The sequence below is a fragment of the Ailuropoda melanoleuca genome, chromosome 12, assembly GCF_002007445.2.
Source record: "Ailuropoda melanoleuca isolate Jingjing chromosome 12, ASM200744v2, whole genome shotgun sequence".
In the NCBI taxonomy this organism is placed as follows: Eukaryota; Metazoa; Chordata; class Mammalia; order Carnivora; family Ursidae; genus Ailuropoda; species Ailuropoda melanoleuca.
Genome location: NC_048229.1, coordinates 46310434 through 46334214, shown reverse-complemented (window position 1 = coordinate 46334214; position 23781 = coordinate 46310434). Strand labels below are relative to the sequence as shown.

The 23781-nt window shown below is 53.0% G+C and overlaps 1 protein-coding gene across 2 annotated transcripts in view; it reads right to left on the bottom strand.

The window, feature by feature from the left end:
• GPT2 (glutamic--pyruvic transaminase 2) overlaps window positions 1-23781 on the bottom strand; it is a 30741-nt gene that overhangs the window by 5761 nt on the left and 1199 nt on the right. For both annotated transcript variants that reach the window (XM_011237133.3, XM_034638110.1), the window contains exons 3-8: window positions 17494-17583; window positions 14932-15040; window positions 10362-10495; window positions 8041-8284; window positions 3960-4039; window positions 1826-1962 (exon numbers count right to left, since the gene is read on the bottom strand). In XM_011237133.3, coding sequence (XP_011235435.2) covers window positions 1826-1962; window positions 3960-4039; window positions 8041-8284; window positions 10362-10495; window positions 14932-15040; window positions 17494-17583 — 794 coding nt within the window. The remainder of the gene's footprint in view (window positions 1-1825; window positions 1963-3959; window positions 4040-8040; window positions 8285-10361; window positions 10496-14931; window positions 15041-17493; window positions 17584-23781) is intronic.

Sequence of the window (23781 nt, the reverse complement as noted above, 5' to 3'; positions counted from 1 at the left end):
GCACGGGGTTCAGGCCCCCACCAGCTCCAGGTTGGTACGGATTCACTGGGCCCACGAGCACAGCCAGAGGCCTTCTGAGGGAACCACCTGCTGCCTGTACACAAACTCAACCCAAAGGAGAGCAGAGCTGAGAGAGACAATGAGACAGAGCAAGAAATCAGAGACAGAGTCCCATCGACATAAGACTCCTGGACTTTCCACCGATATTAATTTTTTTAAAAAAGCCTCTTTGGTGTAGGTCAGTTCAAGTTGAGATTCTCCATTCGTTATCACCACAAGGATCCTGACTGATAGAGTCAAGTCACATGAAAGTGAGCTGAGCTATGCAACGAGTTAAACAAAAACAACAAACCATTCAGAACCGACTGGGCTCCAGCAGTCACACATTCTGGAGCTATGCCTCCCCTCTGGGCTGTGATTGATAACATTCAGACTGTGATACAGAAATGCAGACCCCCTGAGGCAGGACTCTAGGCCTACCTTCCTCCGTATACCCCACACCCTCGACCTCAGAGCACCCGACACAGTGAGACACTCAGTAAAACGCCACTGCAATCAGCCTGCAGGACTGAGCCGGCAAAGGCAAGTTCCCATCTCATCTGCCAGCGGGATCTCCCAAGGCAAGAAGATAAATGCTGGTGTCTCCGAAAGGTTTCCCCTAACAGAGGCCGAAAGGTTTCCCCTAACAGAGGCCGAAAGAAAGAACCTTCTGCTTAATCCAGAGGACTAAGGCTGAGAGCAGTCTTATCTCAAGGAATCGGGATCTGAGGACTGCAAGGCGTAACTCAGGACCCCAACATCCAGGAAGACTGGTTAAAAAAAATAACAACACAGATGGAGAGACAGCTAGGTATGTGAACAAAACACCTGAGCTTGAAAAATGAATTACTAGAGAACAGACTTATTAGGGAAAGAGCTACACAGCACATGAAAGTCTAGCAAAGATAAACCACTACGAGGACCATAGACCAGAAAGACCAGCATAAATCAGCCCCTGCCGGGGCTCTAATCCTCCAGTCGCTGCCACCCCGCTCCGAGTAATAGTAAAAACTAACCTAAGGAGCCCAGGTGATCGGCCTCCTATGACTTCTTTGGTCTCCACGTCTGCCACTTTCCCCCTCACACACTCGTTTCGGGCCCCATTTCCCTGAACATTCCAGGCATGCCTCAGATACCTGGTAGCTCCCTCCTTCCTCCTCAGTGACCCATTTCTTGTTTTTGTCACCTGCCACATGATTTAATTCATTTGTCAACTGCCTGTGTCGTCACTAGAACCTCGCTGTTAGGGCAGGGACTGCTGTGGTTGGCTCCCTGCTGGACCTCGGTGCCGAGACCAGTACAGGACTCACAGCGGGTCACCCATACGTATTACCTGCACAACAAATACAGGATTGCAGCAGCTCTCTGGCCCCAGTGCCAGGGTGAGGTGCACATGCAGCTTGGGCCCCGGGCCTGATGGCCTGTGTCCACTGAACCTGCCTTTCCTGGCCCCTCAGATTTCACAGGAGAAGCAGCAGTGACAGGGCTGGCAGAACCCCCTAGCACTGGAACCTGCGGTAGGTCCTGCTTTCATTTGCATCGTTTTCTGTGGTCAGGTTTCTTTCAAGCAGGACCTTATTTTCTATGAGCCCCTGCACAAGGGGTCTGTCCTCACACCACAGGGCCCCCCAGGGGGAGAGGTGGCCTGTCTCCTGCTTCTTGGATCAGCAGAGGCCTAGATAAGGGCGGCCTTCTCTGTCCAGCAGGTCGGCTGCGGAGCAGGACAGGGGAGCACTGGTACGGGGCAGGCCCGGAGGCGGAGCGAGGGTGGTGGAGGCCAACGTACTCGCCCATGTAGCCCTTGGAGGTAGAGTGGAAGGATGCAAGTTCCACGTTGCTGGAGTACTCGGGCCCCATCTCGTAAAGCACCTTCTTAAACGAGTGGAATCTGCAGTCTGGAGAGTACACGTTGTCCTGGTACACCTGGGGGAGAGGACAGGACAAGGACAGTCACCTAAAGTCCCCTGGAGGCCTGACCCATGCAGGCTGCCAGAGGGCGGGCACGGGGGCTCGGGCTCGGCCTGCAGTCAGGCTGTGTGCTATGAAGCCCAACCTCTGATGCTACTTCCAGGAATGGGCCAGGCCGAAGGAACCTTCCGGAACAAGTCAGGAGGAACGACTCTGGGCTGTATGCCCACTTGATTTCTCCCCTTCACCCACACTCACCTCCACCCAATCTCCAGCCCTTTCTACCTCATCTGACCAGTGAGGACGTCAAGGACTCCTACCTGCCCAAGCAAGTTTTCTCCCTGAATGCCTACTTCCTTCCGTAAGACTAATAATGAAAGCAGTCCATGCGGCTGTCCTCTGACCTCCCTGCTTCGAGAGCTAAATGTGCTGCTCTCTTGGCCCTTTATGCCACTTACCCCATTCAGACCCGTTCTGTTTCTCTGCTCATCTCACTGCCAGCCTTCCCACGGACCATACACACGAGCAGCACCCGCACATGCTGTTCTTTCCCGTCCACACGGTCTACACTCAGCAGGCAAGCACCCCACTCCACCCCTGGAGATGAACTTCCCACACTCATGTTGGAGATCAGGGGGACACCGTGGGCCAGCGGGAGGGTCAGCCCAGCTCCATCCTCAACAAGCGACGCACAGCCCTCCTTCTCGTCCTCCCGCACCCTCTCCGCTTCCCACACCCCAAGGGGAGGAGGTCTGCGCACCAGGTCACTCTGCTGCCCCTTCTCTCCTTCAGAAATGAAGATTTTTAACACCCGATACTATTATAACCCTGCATGTTAACTATACTGGAATTTTTTAAAAGATTTTATTTATTTATTTGACAGAGACACAGTGAGAGAGGAAACACAAGCAGGGGGAGTGGGAGAGGGAGGAGCAGGGAGCCTGATGCAGGGCTCGATCCTAGGACCCCGGGATCATGACCTGAGCTGAAGGCAGACGCTTCATGACTGAGCCACCCAGGCGCCCCAACTACACGGGAAGTAAAAAAAAGAGGAAGAAGATTTTTAGACCCATCTGCTAGTCATGGCAACAATTTGGTGGGTAAGCTGTGTGTGTGTATGTGTGCACACGAGCTTGGGGGTGGGGGGTGTGGGAGGAGCTAGTGAGCAAAGAAACGAAACCAATGTTCTAGAAGCTACCACTGACCAGAAATCATGCAAAAAGGAAGAAGTGAAAATAGAATTTGAAAGGCCTTGAGCTTCTTCCTTACAAAGCAGGAAAAGAATGGGCAGCTTGGCTCCAGACCTGGGGTTTCAGGGAGCCGCAATCACTAAACTAATGAAGATTTCCCTCCCCCTGCCAGGCGCTGTGAGGACTAAATGAGATGGCAGACACAGGAGCACCAGGCGGTGTAGGAATGCAGCATTACACCCGCCCAGCACCCGTTCTCCCTTCCCAAGAAAGAGTCCCTTGACTTGCCCTCAGGGAACACAGCTCCCCTGCTCTGGGGAGAAAGTGCACCCCTTGCCTGGGGCCTGGTCAATGTGCATATGGCAACCAGTGGCCACAGTGAGTGGGTTAGCAATGGCCGTGTGGCCTGAGCCGCACCCATGAGGCTCAATTCTGAGACTTCCATGGGAATCCCCAGGAAGAAATGCTCTTTCTAGGCTGTGAAGATAGCAGGGCTGTGTGTGAGGCCAACAGGGAAGGAGAGAGAATCTGAGGGATAGGGTTTGAGTCCCTGGACTTAGCCCCCCACCTGTTACCTCTACAATCCTTTCGTTTTTCTTTTTTAAGTTTAAAGTGGCTTGGGTTAACTTTCTGAAATTGATAACCAAGAATCCAAACCAATACAGGCATGATTCAGGTCACAGTTCCATAGGTTGTAACATCCTCATCCTTGGTTAGAATCACTCCTCCAACACCTAGAAAGTTCTGACTACAGGCTCCCTCCCCCTAGAAGAGAAAGCTCAGCCTCACTCCTCACAGAAGAGAGAGCTGAGCAACTCTTACCTCATCAGCCAGGAGAAAGAGCTTCTCTTCCCAGGCAAAGTGAATCACATCTTCTATGCACTTTCTGCTTTGTACTTGACCTAAAAAAATCCCCAACAAAACCAGAATGCAGCTTGTAATGCTGTTTCAATTGTCCCTAGGTTAGAACCCCACCCAGAATCAATCACTCAGGTGTTCCGTGTTCCCACAGGACCCTCAGGGGTCACCCTCCCTAGCTGCTGAGCTTGACAGGGTGTCGTCGACCTCTACGGACCCCCGAGTGTCGGCCCCACCTGTCTGACTCACTTAAGCCGGGTACGTGGAGGGAGAAGTGTTTCACACTCAACTTTGTTATTCTTACGAGGTGTGTGTGTGTGTGTGTGTACGGGGGGGTATGTTTGTCTGGGCTAGAGGACAGTGCCCTAAAGAACAGGAAAATAAAACTGAAGGGCTTAAATCAATCAGCTCTGCGCCGCCCCCCTTACCACACATCCAACAGCAGCCAATGGAGAGAACCACACTGGCTGATGGAGAGTTCCCACCACGTCTCAGAGGTACACCCGAGCTCCGTGAGCAGGGACAAGGTCTGTTCGGCTCATCGGCTATCCTTACAGCCAGTACTCAGCCCGTGCTCCGCGAATATTTGCAGAGTAAGCACTAAATGAACGAGCCTGTGCAGCAGCTCCGGCGTCTCCTGTCAGTGGCCACGGGGAGCCACGCATCACTGATGACGACGGGGAGTGCGACGGGGAGTGTGCCGCGGTCCTCCCTTTCAAGGTCTCCCCCTGAGGACTTGACTCAACACACACAGTGGACACACCCACCACCCATGTCACAGAAATGAGTACAAACAGTACTCTGCCAGCTCACAGGAAACACCACGGGTCGAGCTGGGGAAGGAACAAAAACTGCATGGTGGAAATGGGAACTTTATCCCGTCTTTCCTGATGCCTACGATCGGTGTGGCAGTGGGAGTGTCAGAGGTGCTCACACACCCTCCGGGAAAGCACCAAAGCACCACTACCGTCAGGCTGACGGCTTAAAAGAGGCTGCTTCTTTACTATGCACGTGTGCGTATCACGCATACTCCCGTAACTACGTGTGTGCGTGCGTGTGTGCACATTATTTATGTCGACCTTGATGAAAAGCAATACCTAGAGTATGTTCCCTTTTTGTTAAAAATAAAAGCACCTATACTCTTCTCTGTACGAGAATATCAAGAACGGGTCTGGAAAAAAATTACCTACATCTTATAAAAGCACGGGATGATCCAACCAGGATCTCAGGCTTGATCTATCTAAGCAATGCACCAAATCCTTTATTAAAGGTCTAACTGTTCTCTTGACAAGCCAAGTTGCCAAACCGGGCTTCCTACGAAGCTCAGGGTTCTGGGATTCCGAAGGGCGGACGCCCTGGATTCTGTAAGGAACCAGCCACTGTTCCCACAGACTGACAGGTTCTGGCTACCAGAGGGTTTCTACTGGGCTTGCCTCTGATCCCACAAAGTACCCCGTTAGAATGCAAGCAAAGATTTGACCAGCAAGAATATCAAAAACATGTGCACATAATGCCAAGGGGACTGCAAAGAGGAACTAAGGATGGACCAGGGCCTCAGAAAGCCTGGTACTCAGCAGAGGGAGTGGACCCACTACAAGCAAGTAATTCCACTGAGCTGTGCAGCGCAAACCTGGGGACAAGGACAGAGCTTCTCTCCAGTACCTGGGAGTCACTCAGAACATGGCTCAGAGCCAGTGGATGGACAGACACATGCGGTGGTGTCAGAGGGACCCAGAAACAGCTGTGCCCAGCAGGGGGAGACATGAGGCCACCTCACAGAAGGGATGGCTTTGACACAGAAGGCTGGAGAGGGGTCTTCCAGGTGCCCCTCACCAGAGGCTGGGCCATAGGAAATTTCTCACAACCTAATGAGAAAATCTGTTGCTTGAGCCTTCCCAGCGTCCTTCCCTTTTTTGAGTAACAGAGCTGGCTGTTCTACGGGGAATTGCCTCTGTTTGCACTCCAGCAGGGGCGAGGGACACAAACCTGGCCAGAATCTTGGTGATTTGACTGGTTCAGGGATGGGCAGGTGACCCAACTTGGGCCAAAGAGAGTCTGGCCTCGAATTTTTGTTAAACCTATGAGCAAGGCTCTCTGCTGGGGTTGCTCAGCAGGCAGGCCATCGTGGGAGCTGCTGAAGGTCACTCCAAGGACACAGCCTTCCTGGGAAGGACACCAACCAAGACCTGGGAAAGGGATCGAGATTCCTAGGACAGTGATGTGGATTCAGGTGTATTGCTTTACCCCTGGACTTCACAGTTTAGGACCCAATCCCTTCAGCCTTGAGCTGGGTTTCTGTCTTAAAACTCAAAGAGTCCTGGCTTATTCTCCCAATCCATCTCGACACCTTTCAGCCAAAGTGGTCACAGTGTCTGGTCCAGACGAGACACACGGCCCTCACAGGTAGGTTTCTATTTTCCATCCCCCATTTTCCAAGAGCTGACTGGTATTTCACACATTCAGACCCCAGAGAGCAAAGCCAGCCTCTGCCCACTCAGAAAGTTACTCTTTAAAAATTACTCATATTGGGGAGCCTGGGTGGCACAGCGGTTAAGCGTCTGCCTTCAGCTCAGGGCGTGATCCCGGCGTTATGGGATCGAACCCCACCAGGCTCCTTCTGCTATGAGCCTGCTTCTTCCTCTCCCACTCCCCCTGCTTGTGTTCCCTCTCTCGCTGTCTCTCTATCTCTGTCGAATAAATAAATAAAATCTTTAAAAAAAAAAAAAAAAAAATTACTCATATTAATATACACTCACATGATCCCTTTACCTAAAATAGTAAAGTCTTTGATGCAACTATTTCTTCCCAGCCAGTCAGCTGAAAAGATATACAGAAAGGCCTGGCTAAGAAGTAACCAACCCTCTAACAGAAACTGGGCATACAGAGTATCTCCCAAGATACAGGACCTGCTACTCCCAAGTTGGGACCAGTAGCCTCAGTACCACCTGGGAGCTCGTTAGAAAAACAAATGATCAAGACCCACCCCAGCGTAATTACATCAGTACCTTAGAGTGGGGTCCGGCAGCTTGTTTTTTAACAAGCTGAGGTCTGAGAACCACTGTCCTAGGATAGAGGTTCTCCTCCTCAGCACAGGGAGTATTGATGACTGGGCCTGATCCCCAGAGATTCTGGCACACAGCCCTGCCTGTGGCATTTTTAAAAAGCTCCTTTGTGATTCAAATGTGCAGCCAGGGTTGAGAACCCAGCTGTAGTCATTTTCCTACCGCGCCCCAGTTAGACTCTGCACCCCCTACCCCCGGGGAGCTGATGTACAGAAACGGGTGAGCCGCACCCATTTTCTGCACTCAGGAATTCAAGTGGTGCTTTCAGCTGACCGAAGCATCATTTGATGTTCCAAAGCAGCAGACTCACAGTCAACTCCAACGCGTTCTGGCCCTGACCCAATTTATCTCCACAAAGGAGGAGAGAGGAGCCCTTGTTCTCGGCATCCAAGTAGCACTGGGGGCAAATGAAGCCAGCGGCCCAGAAAGATCAAAATGGGAGGGCTGTACATTTTTTTTATAGAAAAATGTGTAAAAATAGGAGTGCTTTTCGACTTCTGGAACCAGGGCTTTTCAGTTTGTTTGCTGTTGTTTTTCACAAGGCATTTCCTCCTCAGGTCTCAAAGTACACAAGTAACGCTGTGTCAAGAAAAACAAAACCGCACACACCAGCATTCTGCTAACTGGTTCAGCAAAACAATTGGGAGTAAAGGTAAAATGAGGCTTATGATTAATGGTGACAGGTTGAGTGTAAATACCCTCAAGGAGATTCTTTGCAAATGCAAGAAAGGGAAAAAAAACCAAACAAACCCTGGTTTTAATAATAATACAACCCTGTCCAAAAAAATGCCTGCATTTGCTCAGCTCCTAAGCTGGTTTGTGGCAGATTTTATGGCTTTATGTTAGCAAATCTGGCACTGGATTGGGAAACTGGGAGAGAAGGGAATGTCACGGTCATTTAACTCTTTAGTGTCGAGACATGGAGGACGCCCGCTGCCTTGCCCCCACCGCCCAAGAACCTGGCGAAGAAGTGTAGCACAGACCTGTGGGGTTCCCGGGATTGATGATACACAGCACCTTGGGGTCACAGTGGTCTTTGGCCTCCCGGACGGCCCGCCGGAGCTCGTTCACATTTAGGGCCCAGCAGTTGTCCTCGTCCAGGTAATAATTCACCTGGATGGCATCGAGCTCGGAGATGACGGCCGAGTAGAGGGGGTACTGTGGGATGGGGATCATCACGCCGGTCCGTGACTTGCCGCCTCCAGAAACCAGGATTTTCAGGATTGTCTGCAACAGAGACATCACGTCTTCCAGGGACACTGCCCATCTCCACCCTTTGGGGGCTGCCGGGCAGATTCCCCAGGAGGCCCCCCACCCCAGCCTTTGCCAGCCACCCCGCTGCCTGCCTTCGGTGCACCCCTGTGAGCTGCTTGACTTCCCTGAGTCTCACTGTCCCCATCTTTAAAACGAGGTCTGCTGTGAGGAGTAAGCACAAGGAAATGCTTTAAAGCTCTGAGCACAGTAGTTAAAAAGATGCAATGCTTATACTTTTAAAGAGGCCTTTTAAAGCAGCAGTCCACAAACTGGCCCTGTCTTGGCCCTTAAGCTCATTCCGTATGTTCTGATGGGGATGAGGGACAGGAATCTGTCTTGTTAGTAACTACCAGTACCCACGGCTGGGCAGACCCTTGAACAAGAGAGGGATTGTTGATTCGGGATGAAATACCCAGCTACTACCACCAGGTGGCGCTTCAACCTGGTTGTTTGCACGGCTGCGTGACTCAAGGTTTAGCAGGACTCCTGAGAAACCGGGCCACGCGAACCCCATAGGGATACGGGTGGAGGTGGCAATAATTGATTGCAAACCCTGTTCTGGAACAGTTCCCACCTCACACACAGGCTCAGTTCCTGGTGGCAAGAATGCCACTGGATTAAGAAGCTCAACAACTTGATTCCCTTCACTGAATCTTGAGGACACCTCGCCCTCTGCTCTAGGACCTCTGCCTGTCCGTGGGCTTCTCTAGGAAGGAAGAGGCCTTGACAGCAGAACACAGCGGAAGATGCGCTGGCTGGAGATCTGAGCCCCATCACTAGAATCCCAAATGTCCCAAGAGGCCAGGCAGAGCATTTAAGGTTCCTGGGCCTGTTTCCTTGTGGCTCCAGGAAGAGCTAAACGCATCTGAAAGGCTTTGGGAAACGATTAAAGCACTCAACAAACATTAGGAACAAGGGCCTTGGAGGTCAAAGAGGGAGATAACCCCATTCAAGAAAGGGTCAGCACGCACTCCCTGAGGAGGGAAAATGAATAAATGCATTGAAGACCCCAGCACGGATGAGGCATGGGAAGGAGCGCGCATGCTCTGTGGGAATGGAAGCCCGCAGGTCCCTCAGACCCAGGAGGGGTCTGAAGAGCTCCTCTGCTAAGCACACTTTGATACCAGCCCCTCTGCACCGCATCCACAGCGGACCCCAGCCCAAGCCACCTCTTCCTCATGGCCTAAATGTTCCCTCACATCCATTATGCCCCTTCCCCGCTGAAGTTAAAACTTGACATAAATCTAATTATCTCCCATCGGTCTGTCACCGCTCCCCCCCAAATCGTTCAACGGACATTGTTCTTAGGACCATGACCTAATTCCTCAGCATGGCCACTAAGGCCCTGAAGGACTCAGGCCCCTGTTGTCTTCCTAGCCCACTTCTGGAAACTCTGGCCCTTGCTACCTGTGCTCGTTCACTCCGACTCTCCTTTTGCAAACACACAGCCTCTTTCCAGCTCACAGCCGCTGCACATGTTGACCTTCTGTTCAGAACACACTCTGTCCCCTGCCTCCCCGTTCATACCTACGTATCCCCCAGATCTCTGCTCAGCCATCCTTGGAGAAGAAGCCCTTCTGCTCCCCACAACCAGCCCCGCCCCCTGCTGCTCCTCCTGCGGCACTTTGTCCTCTTCACCCAGAAGGGAAACGGAAAGCTTGTGGTATGACATTTACTTATGTGATATTAATGCTGGTCCGATCCAGCACCAGGTTACGTGTAGGCAGGGGCCAAGCTCGTTGGGTTCCCACGGTCTCCCCAGCACCCGGCAGGGGAGGAACACCAGTACCAGTATGAACTAAGTGAGAGAAAGGCCAACGCCACCAGAAAGACAGGCACCCTCGAGTGCCCATGGTTCCTCTCCAGCTGGACTCGCGGGTGTGCACCCTGGAGGGAAACCAAGGCTGCAGGAAACAGCAGGGACCAGAGACTAGCCAACCCCTCCTCCCAGGCCTGTCTCCCTACAGGCAGGCTCACGTCCTTGGCCCTAACATGAAAGGCTGTTCTTCATGTGGGTAAACACTGGGTAACAAGCCACCCTCTCACGTACAGAAATGCCATCGCTGGCTCCCGTGGTCAAGTAAATGTTGTCCGGGTCTGCAGGCACACCGCCGTCCCTCCTGGTGATGTAGGCAGCCACGTCCTCACGGATGCAATTGACGCCCTGGCTGGCGCTGTAAGACCCTGTAAGACAGCAAGCAAGACAGTGACTGGAGGCCAGAGGATGGGCTCTATGGAGTTGGTGACATCCATGTAATTACCTGCGGTGGGGGTGGGGAGTTGGGGAGGTCTTAGGACCCAACTGCCACTACTCTAGGCAGTGGAATCGTGGCAAGCTGTTTCAGGCTTCACCCACCCATCCGCTCATCCATCCATCCACTCACCTGCTATCGACCCATTCATCCATCTGCCCATCCACCCACCCGTTCATCCACTCAGTATTCACAGAGACGCTATTAGACGTCAAGCATTATTCCCTGGCTTCCAATCAGTCGAATGTACCCATACCTGTTTCATCCACCCTCCTGGGAGTCATACATATTCTAAACATACACATCACTACTGCTGGGCGTGCTATGGCTTTATCACCACTGCCTGCACACGGTTCCACAGAACCTGGAAGAATGGGAAGAGCCTTCTGCAGCACTGGAAATGTTCCATGTCTTTATCTGGGTGAGGGTTACACAGGTGTGTACCTGTACAAAAACTACTCGAGCTGTACGTTAACCGTTGTTCATTCTATTACCGGTTTGTTAATAGCTCAATAAAGAGTTGTGCTTTTTTTTTTTTTTTAATGCCAGGCCACTGTTTTTAGAAAGAATTTGAGAACAGATACTTGCACATGCACAAAATCTGGTCGGAGTCCCAAACTGGTGAGCTGAACTCTCTGGAGAAGTGAAGGGGAGGCTGGGGGCTCAGAGGTGGGAGGCAGACCTTCACTCTATATTCTTTTACACCATTTGAATTTTATACGACATGCTAAGAGACCTAGCCTATTCCTTCTAAGACTGCAAACCCAGCCCCAGGAGGCAGGATGGGGTTTTTCTGGGCTTCAGTGAGTATCCGTCTGGGCCCTGAGCCCTGGAGGCTCTCCTGAAGAGGGCCAGCCAGGCTCTGCCTCAGGTCTGTTCATCACTGGGCTCGCCCTTCCCCTCTGACCAGCTGAAAGATGGAGAGGGAAGGGAGGGGAGGCCAGGCCAATTCTCTAAGGTTCCAGTGGCAGACATTAACATGTATCAAATATAGGTGCTGGGTTCAAGGTCTTCTGTTACATTATTGGGGTATTCTAACGCATTTGAAATAGTTTGTAAATTCAAACAGTGGGGAGGTACAAAAGCTGGTATTAGAGAATCCTTCCTCTGGGAGAGACTGACTTGATGATTTCTGAGTTCCCATCCTCAGCAAACTTTCCCCCTGCCTTCCCCCAAGGCCCGCCCCTCCACTCCATGTCCATTCCCACGCCAGCCAAGCCTCCCCTTTTTCCTGCCTTGAGCTCATCCACGTCCTTGAGTTCCCAGGCCTTCACCCATTGGCAAGCTCCCCGCCCCTGCAGGCCACTGACCTTCCACCCTTTCCTTCAGCTTTTCTGTTATGCTCCAAAACGCACTGGTCCTTCGAAGCTCAAATCTTATCTCTCTCTAGGAGGCCTGTCATAAAGATACGGCCCCACCCCTAGCCCCTCTCCTGACCTAAAAATTCTCGTTATTTATTGCATACACATGAAACCCTGCCTCCCCATGTTGACTGTAAGTTCCCTGAGGGCAGGGACCATTACCTATTTCTTCTGTTGCATCTCCGTTAGAGCACCTACCCCCTGCCTGCCTCCACCCCACTACATCCCTGCTTAGGGCCCACTGCCCTCAGACTGACGGCAACCTGCCTCCCATGGCCTACAAACTGGCATCATCGCCACTGCCAAACTTCCCAGCCCCATCCAGACCCCTTCACCTGATCACATGCAGTTCTCAAACCTCCGGGCCTTTGCACATGCCATTTCTTCTGTCTGGCATGCATTTGCAAGTTCTCTATCACTCACCATCCACATGAATTTGAATCGGATTTGCTCCTTAAACCCTCCCTCTACATGAGAATCCCTGGTTATAGCCCCATAGCTCTCTGCTTTTCTCCAAGAACTCATGAAAACTAGAGATTTTTTTGTGTGTGAATTCTTTTTAATGTTAGTTTTCCCCAAATCTGACCGTGAATCTTGTGAGCACAAGGTTCCATCCGCCCAGCGTCCCTCAGGGCCTAGAGCCGTGCTCCCGGAGGGCTAGATAAGGACCCGTGCTGCCCTGGATGTCCAGATAAGGACCCGTGCTGCCCTGGATGTCCAGATTCCACCTTATAGTCCTATTAAGATCCAAGATACAACCTGGGAACTGAATTACTCATCAAACAAAATAGGAAACTCTAGTAGGAAGTAACTTTGGAGGTGCCTGGGTGGCTCAGCTGGTTGAGCACCTGACTCTTGATTTTGGCTCAGGTCATGATGTCAGGGTCGTGAGACTGAGGCCTGCGTCCAGCAGGGAGTCTGCGTGAGATTCTCTCTCCCTCTGCCCCCCCCTACTCGTGCATGCACTTTCTCAAATAAATAAGTAAATCTTTTTTTAAAAAAAGTAATTTTAAAGGGCACGATAATAACACATCCAGATGAGCTCTAAGACCTTGTGTACGTATTTAATAATCCCGACCCGGGTCAGGGTCACCCTGGGCATACTGACGTTTTCCATTTCCCTTACTTCCATGGGCCAGCAGGCTTAGTTGACAGAGCACCACCCCCAGGATGACACTGCCCTACCCCCTGTAATAGGCAGGGACTGACAGTGACCCCCAGGGACAGGGCTTCCTCACACCTGACACGTCAACCTCCTTCAGAAGCCCAGGAGGTGAGTAGAGTACTTCCTAGTTCGAGGAGGAGAGAGGCTCAGGGAGTACCCCCCTCATCTATCCTCATAGGGTCCACAGACAGAACTCAGTGCAGGTCCCCAAGCCCCACAGGCCACCTTTCCTCTTGCTACAACACCCCAAGAGGGGACTCACATGACCATGGCCTCCCCAACTCCTTCCCAGAGCCCTAGCTGACAGAGTTGCAAGAACTCGAAAGCTTCCTACAGGGCACGAAGAACGCCTCCCCCTTCCCCAGACATTCACATCAGGCAAGCAGAAGGCAAACACTCCCTCCCCTGCCTCTCCCTGCAGCTTCCAGGAATCTCAGGCCCGTGGCCACCGGGTCTTTGAGAAGCGCCTTTGTCCTGTGGGCTGGGCAGAGGGAGCAGGAGCAGAGGGGCCTGCAGGCTGCACCTTTGGGCTGTTGGGGGGGTTCTCTGCTAGCTTGTGGTTTCAGCCTTGCCACACAAGGTGCTGGCCCAGACCCCCCGGGGTGGCAGGCAGCAAAGCAAGGGAGAGCTGAGAAGGACACCCTGAAGGACAGTAACCAGACTCAGACAGAGGGCTGGTGGGGTAACCACAGCAAGCAACTAAGCATAGGGCTCTCATTAAAAGGAAGGAGCAGAAAAAGGGAGGGGAGGGGCAGGGGGAGGGCAGAGAGGCCAAAGGTAGCTGATCCCCTGCTGGGCAAGCCAGAAGAATCCCTCTCCCATGTTCCAGAACATTCAGGCACATGTCCTAAAAAGGCTCTAAGTACAACTACTTTTCCTGGGGCGAGGAAAGCTGGACCCCGTGTAGGCATGGGGCAAAGTAAACAGAACAAAGAACAGGAGATGAGAACAAAGAACCAGGGGCCCAGGGACTGGAAATCCATCTCCGCAGCAAAGGAAGAGAGAATATCATTTTCATATCCACAGGGTCAAATTCCAGGGCCTCCCTCTGTGGCATGCTCCCTCCATAAGGAGGCAGATGGCCAGGCGTGAGCTTCCAGCAAAGAGGAACAAAGGCCGGTGTGGTGGGAAACACAGGGAACGGGAGGGTGGACAGAACAGTCAGAAGGAAGGAAGACACCCAACGGGGCTCACAGGCATCTCACACCACTCCCCTCCCCAATAACTGACCATCACCTCCTGCCGTGGGGTGACAGACAAGAAGGCTGGACAAAGCCGCACACCGCACTTCACCCCGCCTCTCGCTGAGGCCCATCACTGGTTTAACCCCCCTGCTCTGAGGGGCACCTGGGTGACTCCTGATTTCAGCTCAGGTCATGATCTCAGGGTCTTGGGATAGAGCCCCACATCAGGCTCCATACTTAGCAGGGAGTCGGTTTGAGGATTCTCTCCTCTCCCCTGCCCCCTGCTCTCTCTCTCTTCTCTAAAATAAATAAATCTTTAAAACCATTCAACCAACCCTCTGCTCTGACAGAAGGGTCAGGTATTCAAGCTGGTTCCCAGGTGTAAAGCCAAACGCCAGGCAAATACAGGCTCCTGCAACTGAGGTGCCCCGCTCCTCCAAAGATGGCCCGGACCTCCCCGCTCCGCTAACAGGAGGTTAACAGAGCAGACATGAGGAGGAAGACCATTTTTCATTTACTCTGCATGTCATCATCCCATACACATTCACACACTCACTCACATGAGTAACCCTCCGTTCGGGGCCAGGGCCCAAGCCCACGCACAGAACACATGGTCATCTCAGGCCCCCTGGGACCTGGCTAGTCGGGGGGGCCTCACCCAGGCTGTTCCCGCCACAAGCCTGTAGGATCCGCCGGGCTCGCTTCTTAGCGTCTTCTGGGAAGCTGGGGCTGTCCAACAGGTTTGGGTAGGTGCAGAGTGCCATCACCTGAGGGAACAGAGGCGTGGGCTGGGCTCCCAGCACCCCCCCCAGCCCAGAGCCCCAGGAGGGGCACAGAGGACCCTGAGCATTGACACTGTGCAGACAACTCTGGGACACACTGCGGTATGTATGCCTCTCCGCAAGGGCTCCCGCCTGGGGGAGCTTGGGGGTGGATGGGAAGAGCATGCTGGGCTCTTTCCAGCAGGAGAGATGCTAAAAGGTGGGGTGCATCATGACCTGGGCTTGGGACCCCAAGGGGGACTGCCAGAAGAGGAGCCGGGGACAGAATGAGCCTGCCCCTCAGTCCCTGGCCCCAACCCTTCCAAAGAGGACAGCAGGTCACACACCCAGGGCCACAAGATCCAAGGGGCTCCTGAGCAGGGGCCAGGGCTGAGCAGGCAGGTAAACCCCAACTGAAAGGAGCACAGAGCCCTTCCTCACTCCCCCACACCCTCAACCCCCGCCCCCATTCTCACCATCATCCCCTTTCCTGGCCAGAACTGAAAGCCCAGTCAGCTTTCCCATCTCTGTAACAGAGAAAATCACCCTAACCTCACAAATTAAGAGGATTAAGCAAGGAAATGTGTGCAGAAGTGCCGATAAACCCCAGCACACCTGGCAAGTCTAAGCTGGCAGCTTAGGGCCGTGCCAAGAGCACTGCAGGGACGTTGAGGGCTCCCGGCTCTGACACCAGCTGGGTGACTTCGGGAGGGAGCTGGCTTCTTGGAGCCTCGCTTTTCTTCACTGGTACAATGGGCAGTGCCCCGGCCTGCCCTCTGCCCTCCTCCCACTTGTGAACATGAGAGATGCGTGAAGGCTGCAGGACGCCAGCACCAGCGAGGAGAGGCTGGGTTTGCCATAGCCAGAGGCAGAAGTGATTTTGGGAGCATGTCAGCCAGCCAGAAAAGGCTGAGGCAGCAGGAACCTCTTCACGCCCAGAGCCCCAGGCATGTGTGGGGAACATCTTTCGCCTCTCTCCTCCAAAGCTGCGAGACTCTAGGGCAGTCAGGGCCCTCCAGCCTCCTCCTGCCTCCGCTTCCCCGGCACAGCTGCTCTGTTTGGTCTGATCCATTGCCCCATCCTGGGCCCAGCTTGGGGGCCTCTTAGGTTCAAGGGCAGCTGGTACGCTCCTGAGGTCAGCAGCCACGGCCACGGGAGAGGAGGCCCAGTGGACGTTCCTCAGGTCAGTGCCAGCCTCAGTTCTTTTTCCCAGACCCTGTGTGAACTCCCTGAGCTAAGTAAGGTCCCCATACCCCTCCACCCAGAGAGTAGGGCAGGGTAGCCCCCCTCCCCACCCCAGTGCCAGCCCCTGCAGCAGGAGACACAGGCCTGGAAAAGGACCAGGGGCTTCAGTGCTCAGCTTCCCCGTTTGCCCAAGCCTGCGAACCTGAACCACGTAAGGACCATATTTTGCTCCAATTCTTCTCTGGGAAACAGCTTTCACCACAGCTGGTCTCTAGCTTCTGTTCAGGAGGCCCTATGGCATTCTCCCACCCTGCTTCTTTCCCTCAAGCCCACCAACCCCACAATTTCAGCTCATGCTGCATCTTTATGGCTGGTGCTCAAACTGAAACATTAAAACCCGCCCCCTGGAGGGGTGCCTGGGTGGCTCAGCCGTTAACTGTCTGCCTTCAGCTCAGGGCATGATCCCAGGGTCCTAGGATCGAGCCCCACATTGGGCTCCCTGCTTGGTGGGAAGCCTGCTTCTCCCTTTCCCACTGGCCCCTTGTTTGTGTTCCCTCTCTCACCGTCTCTGTCAAATAAATAAATAAAATCTTAAAAAAAAAAAAAAAAAGCCCGCCTCCTGGAGACCTCAGGACCAAGATGGGTCACAGCAGCAAGGCAACCAGGAGAACAGCAGCTGACAATGGTCAGCAACCGACACTCTCTCCTGCTGGGCCAGGGGTGAGCACTTGGTATTCAATGTCACACTGAGGCCCCTAGCTGTCCTCCGAGGCAGTGCTCCGGTGATCCGCACTTGCTCAAAGCCACCCAGCAGGTAAGTGGCAGAGTCGACACTCGAATTCGGGGTGTCTCACTTGGGATGAAAGTATCCAGACCCCCACATACCACCTCCCAGCCCACTGAGCCGCTACCTCTCCAAGCTGCCTCTCTGATGCGCTTATCAACCAAGCTTCGAACTCAGGATCCGAGACGACGGACTATGGAAGGGCGTCCCTGGGAGCCTCGTACACAGAATAACCCAAATGAGTCTAGGCATTCTAGACAACTCTGGAAGGGGAGGAGGCTGAGAGAGAGACCCAGGGCACATCAGGCACTGGAAGGGGCTGCTCATTCAGTGGCACTTCCCTGTGGCACTCCCCTGTGGCACTCTGGTGCCTGCTGTGTCCCCAGCGGGCTGGACAGGGGAGGAAGCAGGGATGAGAGGAGCTGGCGGGCCCTACCAGCCTCCAGTTCCCTGCTCTCCCAGCAGCCTCTGCTCCTGAGGGCCAGCTTACCTGTCGGAGAAAAGTTATTGGCTGCTGGCCCATGGCCTGGGCGTCCCCGATGTTGGCACGGATGACCTCAGTGAATGGTTTTTTGATACCCTGAGCAGAGAGAAGGCAACAGGTGGTTACTTGGAGACTCTCAGATCCCGAATTCCAGAGGCCAAGCAACGTCCCCACAGGATATTAATAAACACTCCTATTTTGAGCCTTACCAGGTGTCAGGCATAGTGCCAAGACCTTGACATGGCTCGCCCCATTTAACCTTGACCACCACCCCATGAAAAAGAACTAGCATTAATCTCATTTTACAAATGAGGAAAATGAGGCTTCAAAAGGCTAGGAAACTTGCCTGAGATCCCATAATTGAGAAATACAAGTACTGGGGTTTGAAGCGAGACTCCAAGATCACTCTTCTGAACCACGATGCTCACCGTCCCCCGCTTTCGGAGAAGGCTCCAAGAGCTCTCCTGGGCTACCATGGCACCCTGGGGCAGCTGCACGTCCAGGGCCCACCAGCCAAATGGGGCCTGGGAAGGATGCCTAAAAAGGGGGCCTTGGGGCTAAAGTGGTGGGAGGCAGGGGTCAGCAGTAGAGGCCCCCACACGTCCGGGAGGGGCCCCCACAATTCGCCCCCAAGCACGGCGCCACCTCAACAGCCGAAATAAATGGCAGGGGCACCACGACCACCCTCCCCTCCCAAAGCTCCCCCGAACAACGAACAGCAGGAACTCTAGGCTTGTTCCCTTGCAACCTGGCTTTGCAGAATAAAGAATGTGGGCTGATTTTCACTTCAAAAAAAATCACCAGAGATGGAAAGAGTGGTTGTAGAAGAAAGTCGGGGCTGCTGCCTGAGCAATGTGTTCAGCACAGGAAGGAGGTCCCAGAGAGGAGGGACTCGGAGACCTGCCAACCTCACCATCACGGGGGTGGGGATGGGGGGGTGGTGACTAAAGGACTCCCCCAGCTGCTGTGAAGGAGAAAATGCACTTTGGATGGAGGTTTGTGGGGATTCCACAGAGCTCCCTGCTAAGTCCAGAATTTGCCACTAGAAGAGTAAGAATCAGCACCTTGTTCAAGGGCCTCCCCGGATGGCCCAAGGATTACCCGAGACAAACAGTACAAACAGTACGAAAGCACCTGGCAGAGTACAAACATCATCAGCTTACAAACCCGGGCCAAGGACGAGGTCGAAAGGGTCGTGGTAGAGGAAGAAGGCTCTGGGGCAAGGAGGTGGCGGGACCGAGGGGTGGCCCCCGGGTGGAAGGCCTGGCCGCCTTCCTATCTCCAGCTGCCCTTTCCTCCAGGGCATGCTAAATTCAAATTTTAAAAATACAATTCTATGTGGTTTTTTAAAATTGTTTATTTAAATTCAATTTAGTTAACATATAGTGTCTTATTAGTTTCAAGGGTAGAATTTAGTGATTCATCAGTTGCATGTAACACCCAGTGCTCATTCTAGCAAGCGCCCTCCTTAATGCCCATCCCCCAGTTACACCATCCCCCCACCCCTTCCCCTCCAGCAACCCTCAGCTGGTTTCCTAGAGTTAAGTGTCTCTTAGGGTTTGCCTCCCTCTCTGTTTTCTATGGTTTTGACCCTTGTCTTTTCTCCATTTCCCACAATGTGTGAATAAAAGCACCTTTAGAGAACTTTCCCTTTTCAAAATCAGTACTATACACCCTTAAGTAAAAAACAGTGAACTTAAAGGACGAAAGTAGCTGGCAAACAAGTTTTGCTGACCCTCCTCTGCCACCCCTACGACCCTCGTGGATCTGGCTGCTCTGGAGCGAGAAGGCGTGGGGTGGGCACAGAACAGGTTAAGGAGGGTGTCTCCGAAATGCCCCTGGCCCTTCATCAACAGGGCTTGCTAAGTCTTCACGAGCTTCTGTGAGGAAGAGGCCTTTTAATTCCCTTGTGTCCCTTCTGCAGAGCTCTTCAGGGCTAGTCAATATGAAAAGAGGTCCCAGGGTACATGGGAGAAGCAGCTTAAGTGTCCTGAGGGACAAGGCACGTGGGTGGCACCACCCTCTGCTCCAGGGCTAGGACACGGGTGAGAGCATGACCCTGGAGACAGACTGTGAAGCACGTGGGCTCACGGCTCACCCCACAGGCAGGCGGCAGGAGGCTGGGGGTGGAGGAGGGGCCAGGCCACAGTGTGCAAAGGGGCCAGACCGACCCACCCCTTGCTGGCTTGGGCTCCTGGCACAGGTCCCTCTGTCAGCCCGTGAACTGCCACAGCCCCCTAGGCCTAGCCAGCTGAACACAGGTAATTTCCACAGTATGGGCACAGTCCATTCTCTGCTAGGGATAAAATCTGTCACAGTTGAGGGCCAGGAACCAACACACAGCTGTGGGCCCTCAGCCAGCCCAATGCAGGGAGAGACTATGCCTGGAACAGAGCCCTGGATATTCCTTTCCCATACCCGCCCCCTGCACTGCTCAACCAATTCAGGGCCTGCTGACAAGAAGCCTGGGGACACCAAGCATCTCTTGTCTTGGGTCTGGGTGACCACAGACCCCAGACATTTTGCTGTGATGGATGAGCTTGGGGGAGGAGGGGGACTGGCTCCCTTGAATGGGTAGCAGATCAGCCTGCCCAGCCAAAGGTCCCCATATAGAGGAGACTGTTCTGGGCAGGTTCCTGTATCTAGGCACTCAAGGTCCACATAGGATGGGAAATACCAAGGCTCCAGGGACAGATTCCTGTCCACAGTGAGTCATCCAGGCCTGGTAGGTCACCCAATGGTGACCTTGCCTCAGCCCAGCCCCCAGGAGCCTATCCCGTCCCCAGGTAGCATCCTGTTTCCTCTCAACAGTATCTAATCCACCAACAGACATCCCGCCCAGAGCGGCCTCCCTCCGGAGTAGCGAGATAAGGTCTTACCCAGAGGAACTCCTTCCCCACCACTTGGCTTAAGCAGGGATCAGGGAAGGGGCCCCGAGGCTCAAGGCATGGCATATATCACAGGGTGTTAGCAAGGACAAGGACAAAGGTTATCAGTGTCCTTCCCAGTTCACAGGCCCAACATCCCTATGAGCGCTGAGGGGACAAAAGATGATTCTAACAGGCACAAGGCAGTTTTCCTGAGCGAGGGATGGCTCCTGTCATTTCATGTGACATGTGGGGGGAAAGGCTTGGTAGGACAGTTATTCTCTGGAACACAGCCCTGGATGTTCCTTTCCCATACCCGCCCCCTGCACTGCTCAACCAATTCAGGGCCTGCTGACAAGAAGCCTGGGAACACCAAGCCTCTCTTGTCTTGGGTCTGGGTGCCCAAGGTCCCACCAAGGTCCACAGAGGATGGGAAATACCTTGAACTCTGGGTATCTGTGAGAGGGTCACCCGTAGAAACTGAGACTCACAGGGCGGAAGCAGAAAGGAAAGCTGATAAGCTCCGAAGAGAATCATTCACAACGGCAAGACTAAGGCCCCGGCAAGACAGAGCGAACCCTGCAGAACGCATGCCCAGATCCGGACAGGCTCAGCATGAAGGCAAGGAAAGGGCATCCCTTGGGGCTTCTCCTTAGTTTGGGAAAAGGTCTCTTAAGAGTTCTAAGTGGCTTCTTGCTGTTGTCAAAGCATCATTACTAACATCTCAAACTAGTCTTTAGAAGAAATAAAGTGGCCCCATTTTGCAGAGGCATAAACTGAGGCCAAGGTTCTCTGAAAGACTTCTCTGAGGTCCACAGCACGTAAAGCAAAGCCCAGGATGCACGTCTGTGGTGACCTGGGCAGGGTGGGGGGGGTGGGTTTGCTCTACTCGAAGCCCGCACTACAAATTTATTTTAAAGTAGCATCCAAATTCTAAAGAAAATGACCAGTGAGATCTCACCACCTGTGCTTGGAACAACCAGGGGTTCCGATCTTAGCTCTCATGTGCTATGTAGCACCTTCCGTTCTCACCAGCGCAGGAGCAGTACACACTGGTGTTAACAGTCATCACCAGTTTTCCCCTCTATTTATGAATCTTTTGCCCCAAACGTGTGTACTTTACAAATAGAAGTAAAGCCATTCCTCTGTTTCTACTTGTGCCAACTTCCTCCCCTCCTGCAATAAAGGAAAAAAGAAGTAGGTTGAGGAAGAACTGACAGATCTTTTCAAAACTCCTACTAATGGCAGCTTATTTTTAAGTGCTGCTCCCAGTAACACCAGGATCTGAAAAGCTAACAGTTTCTCCCCCTTGGAGCTTGGAGCTGCTGTCGGGGAGAAACAGGGCCTCCCTGAGCGCACACAGACCAGCCTGGAGGAGAATGGCCCCTTTCACACCCACTTAGCCAACTTCCCCTCCCTCCTCAGGCTATCCTGAGCATTCTCCACTCCCATCACAGAAAGAAGAAGGGTGGGACTCTCCCGGCAAGCCGCCTCAAAGTCAAACACCAGAACTACGTGTCCAGCCAAACAGTGGGTACTGTTTGCAGAGCACCTGGTGAAATAATTCCAAAAGGCAGCACAAAGGCCAGGACACCTTCAGACGGACAGACGGTACAAAAGTCAGGACAGGGGGGCGGGGATCACCGGGCCCACCAACCCACCTGTCTCATTTTACAGACTAGGGAAACCAAAGCCCAGAAAGGATATGAGATTCACCCCAAGTCACCCTACAAATCCTTACCCATCCCCTCTCTACCCAATCAAACCCTTTATAACATCAGTCCAGTTTCGAACATTGCAGTCCAAAACAGAGGTAGAAAAAAAATGAAGCTGTGCAGATTCAAGCCAAAAAAAGAAAAAAATGACTGGGAAAATACGGCTCTCTCAGAAGGGGCACTATGTAAGCTAGCAAAGTAGAGAGAGGCTGTCTCCCGAAATGAAAGGTTTAAGTGAGGCTCTGCTGGCTTGGCCGAGCTGTGTCTCCAGCACCTAGACTGGAACAAAGCGAGAATAAAATGTGAAGGGATGAGCTTGAATGAAAGCACCAGACGATGCAGGTGGACAGAAAACTCAACTTACTCAGGAGCAGGCCATGGGAATGTGGGGCGTCTGTCCCAGAAATCACAGGGTGCTTCCAGCTTAAATGACCAAGAAATTTGTCCACCTCAATCATGGAACCATACCTTGCTGGAAACGCTGCATGGTTCCCCACTTCATACCAAAACCCCCACTTTGCACCAGAAAGTCCTGATCCCGGCACCCAAGACTCCAGTCCGCCTATTCTGTCTCAAATTCACCTCCCATATCCCCCTGCCCTAGGGCTCTTCAAACAGCACCAACCCCTTCCCCAAAAGCCCAGAACTTCCCACCTTCCATCTTTGCTCACAGCCCTGCTCCCACCTGGAATGCTCTCACATTTTTCTCTGCCTGCTAAAACATCCCACCAGTCCTTAAAGAATTGGGCTGGGGGGGGAGGGGGAGTCCAGGTCCAGAGAAAAGCTGGGCAGTCAGCCTCCTGAAGACAAAGACGGGACACCTTTCTGTCCTCATCATTCTCATACTTCATAGAGCCCACATCCAAGCTGCTATTTAGCAAAAGGTAGATAGAGAGAATCCCTGGGGCCCTTACCAGCTCTGAAACCAGAGGAATGAGCTGTAAAGTGATAAGCAGGGAACAATTTAATCTCAGCTTTGTTTTAACAGGGAGACTGTTGTCTCAAGGACAGGCAACTCCAGTCGGAACTCATGTTTTTTGTCCCTGGCCCATGTCAGGTCAGGGAAGCACAGAAACCGAGCGAGCCTTCTGTGGGCCAAACCTTAAACTTAGCCCTACAAGGAGTCTGAGGGAGATGCTGGACTCTGACTTGTTCAGCTCACTACTTTCAGTCAGGAGAACTGGGCATCCCACCATTGCTTCCTCCCATGCATTCAAGGGACACTAAGTGCTCAACTCGCCCCAGAGTCACCGGGCTCTAGAGCCTCTGAGAGCTGGATCAAGGAACCCTCCCCCGCATTCTGGGTTAGAACTATCTTAAGCAAGCAGCTGTTTCATCAGATCTTACAAATCTTAGGAGTGTTTACTTTTTTTTACACTGTTACTATTGACCCAGCCTCCTAAATTCCACTCAGGTTAGAACTGGTGTCCCACAGAGGCATCTCTTACACACACAGGGTCACCCTACCCGTAGGAAGGGAGAAATCACTCCTGGAGATGTCGTCACTTTTACATGCAACTACAAACTAAAGCCAAGATCCCAGCCAGCCAGCCACCAAGACGAAGTCCCAGGGCCATCCTACCAAGGCCCCAGACGCTCAAGACTCTTGACTACCCACTGGGGATGAGTGTATCCTCTGAGAACAAAATGTGGTGGCCAATCAAGGTTTCAGGGAGGGGCCTAAAGGCAGGAATTGTTCGGGACCCTCCTCC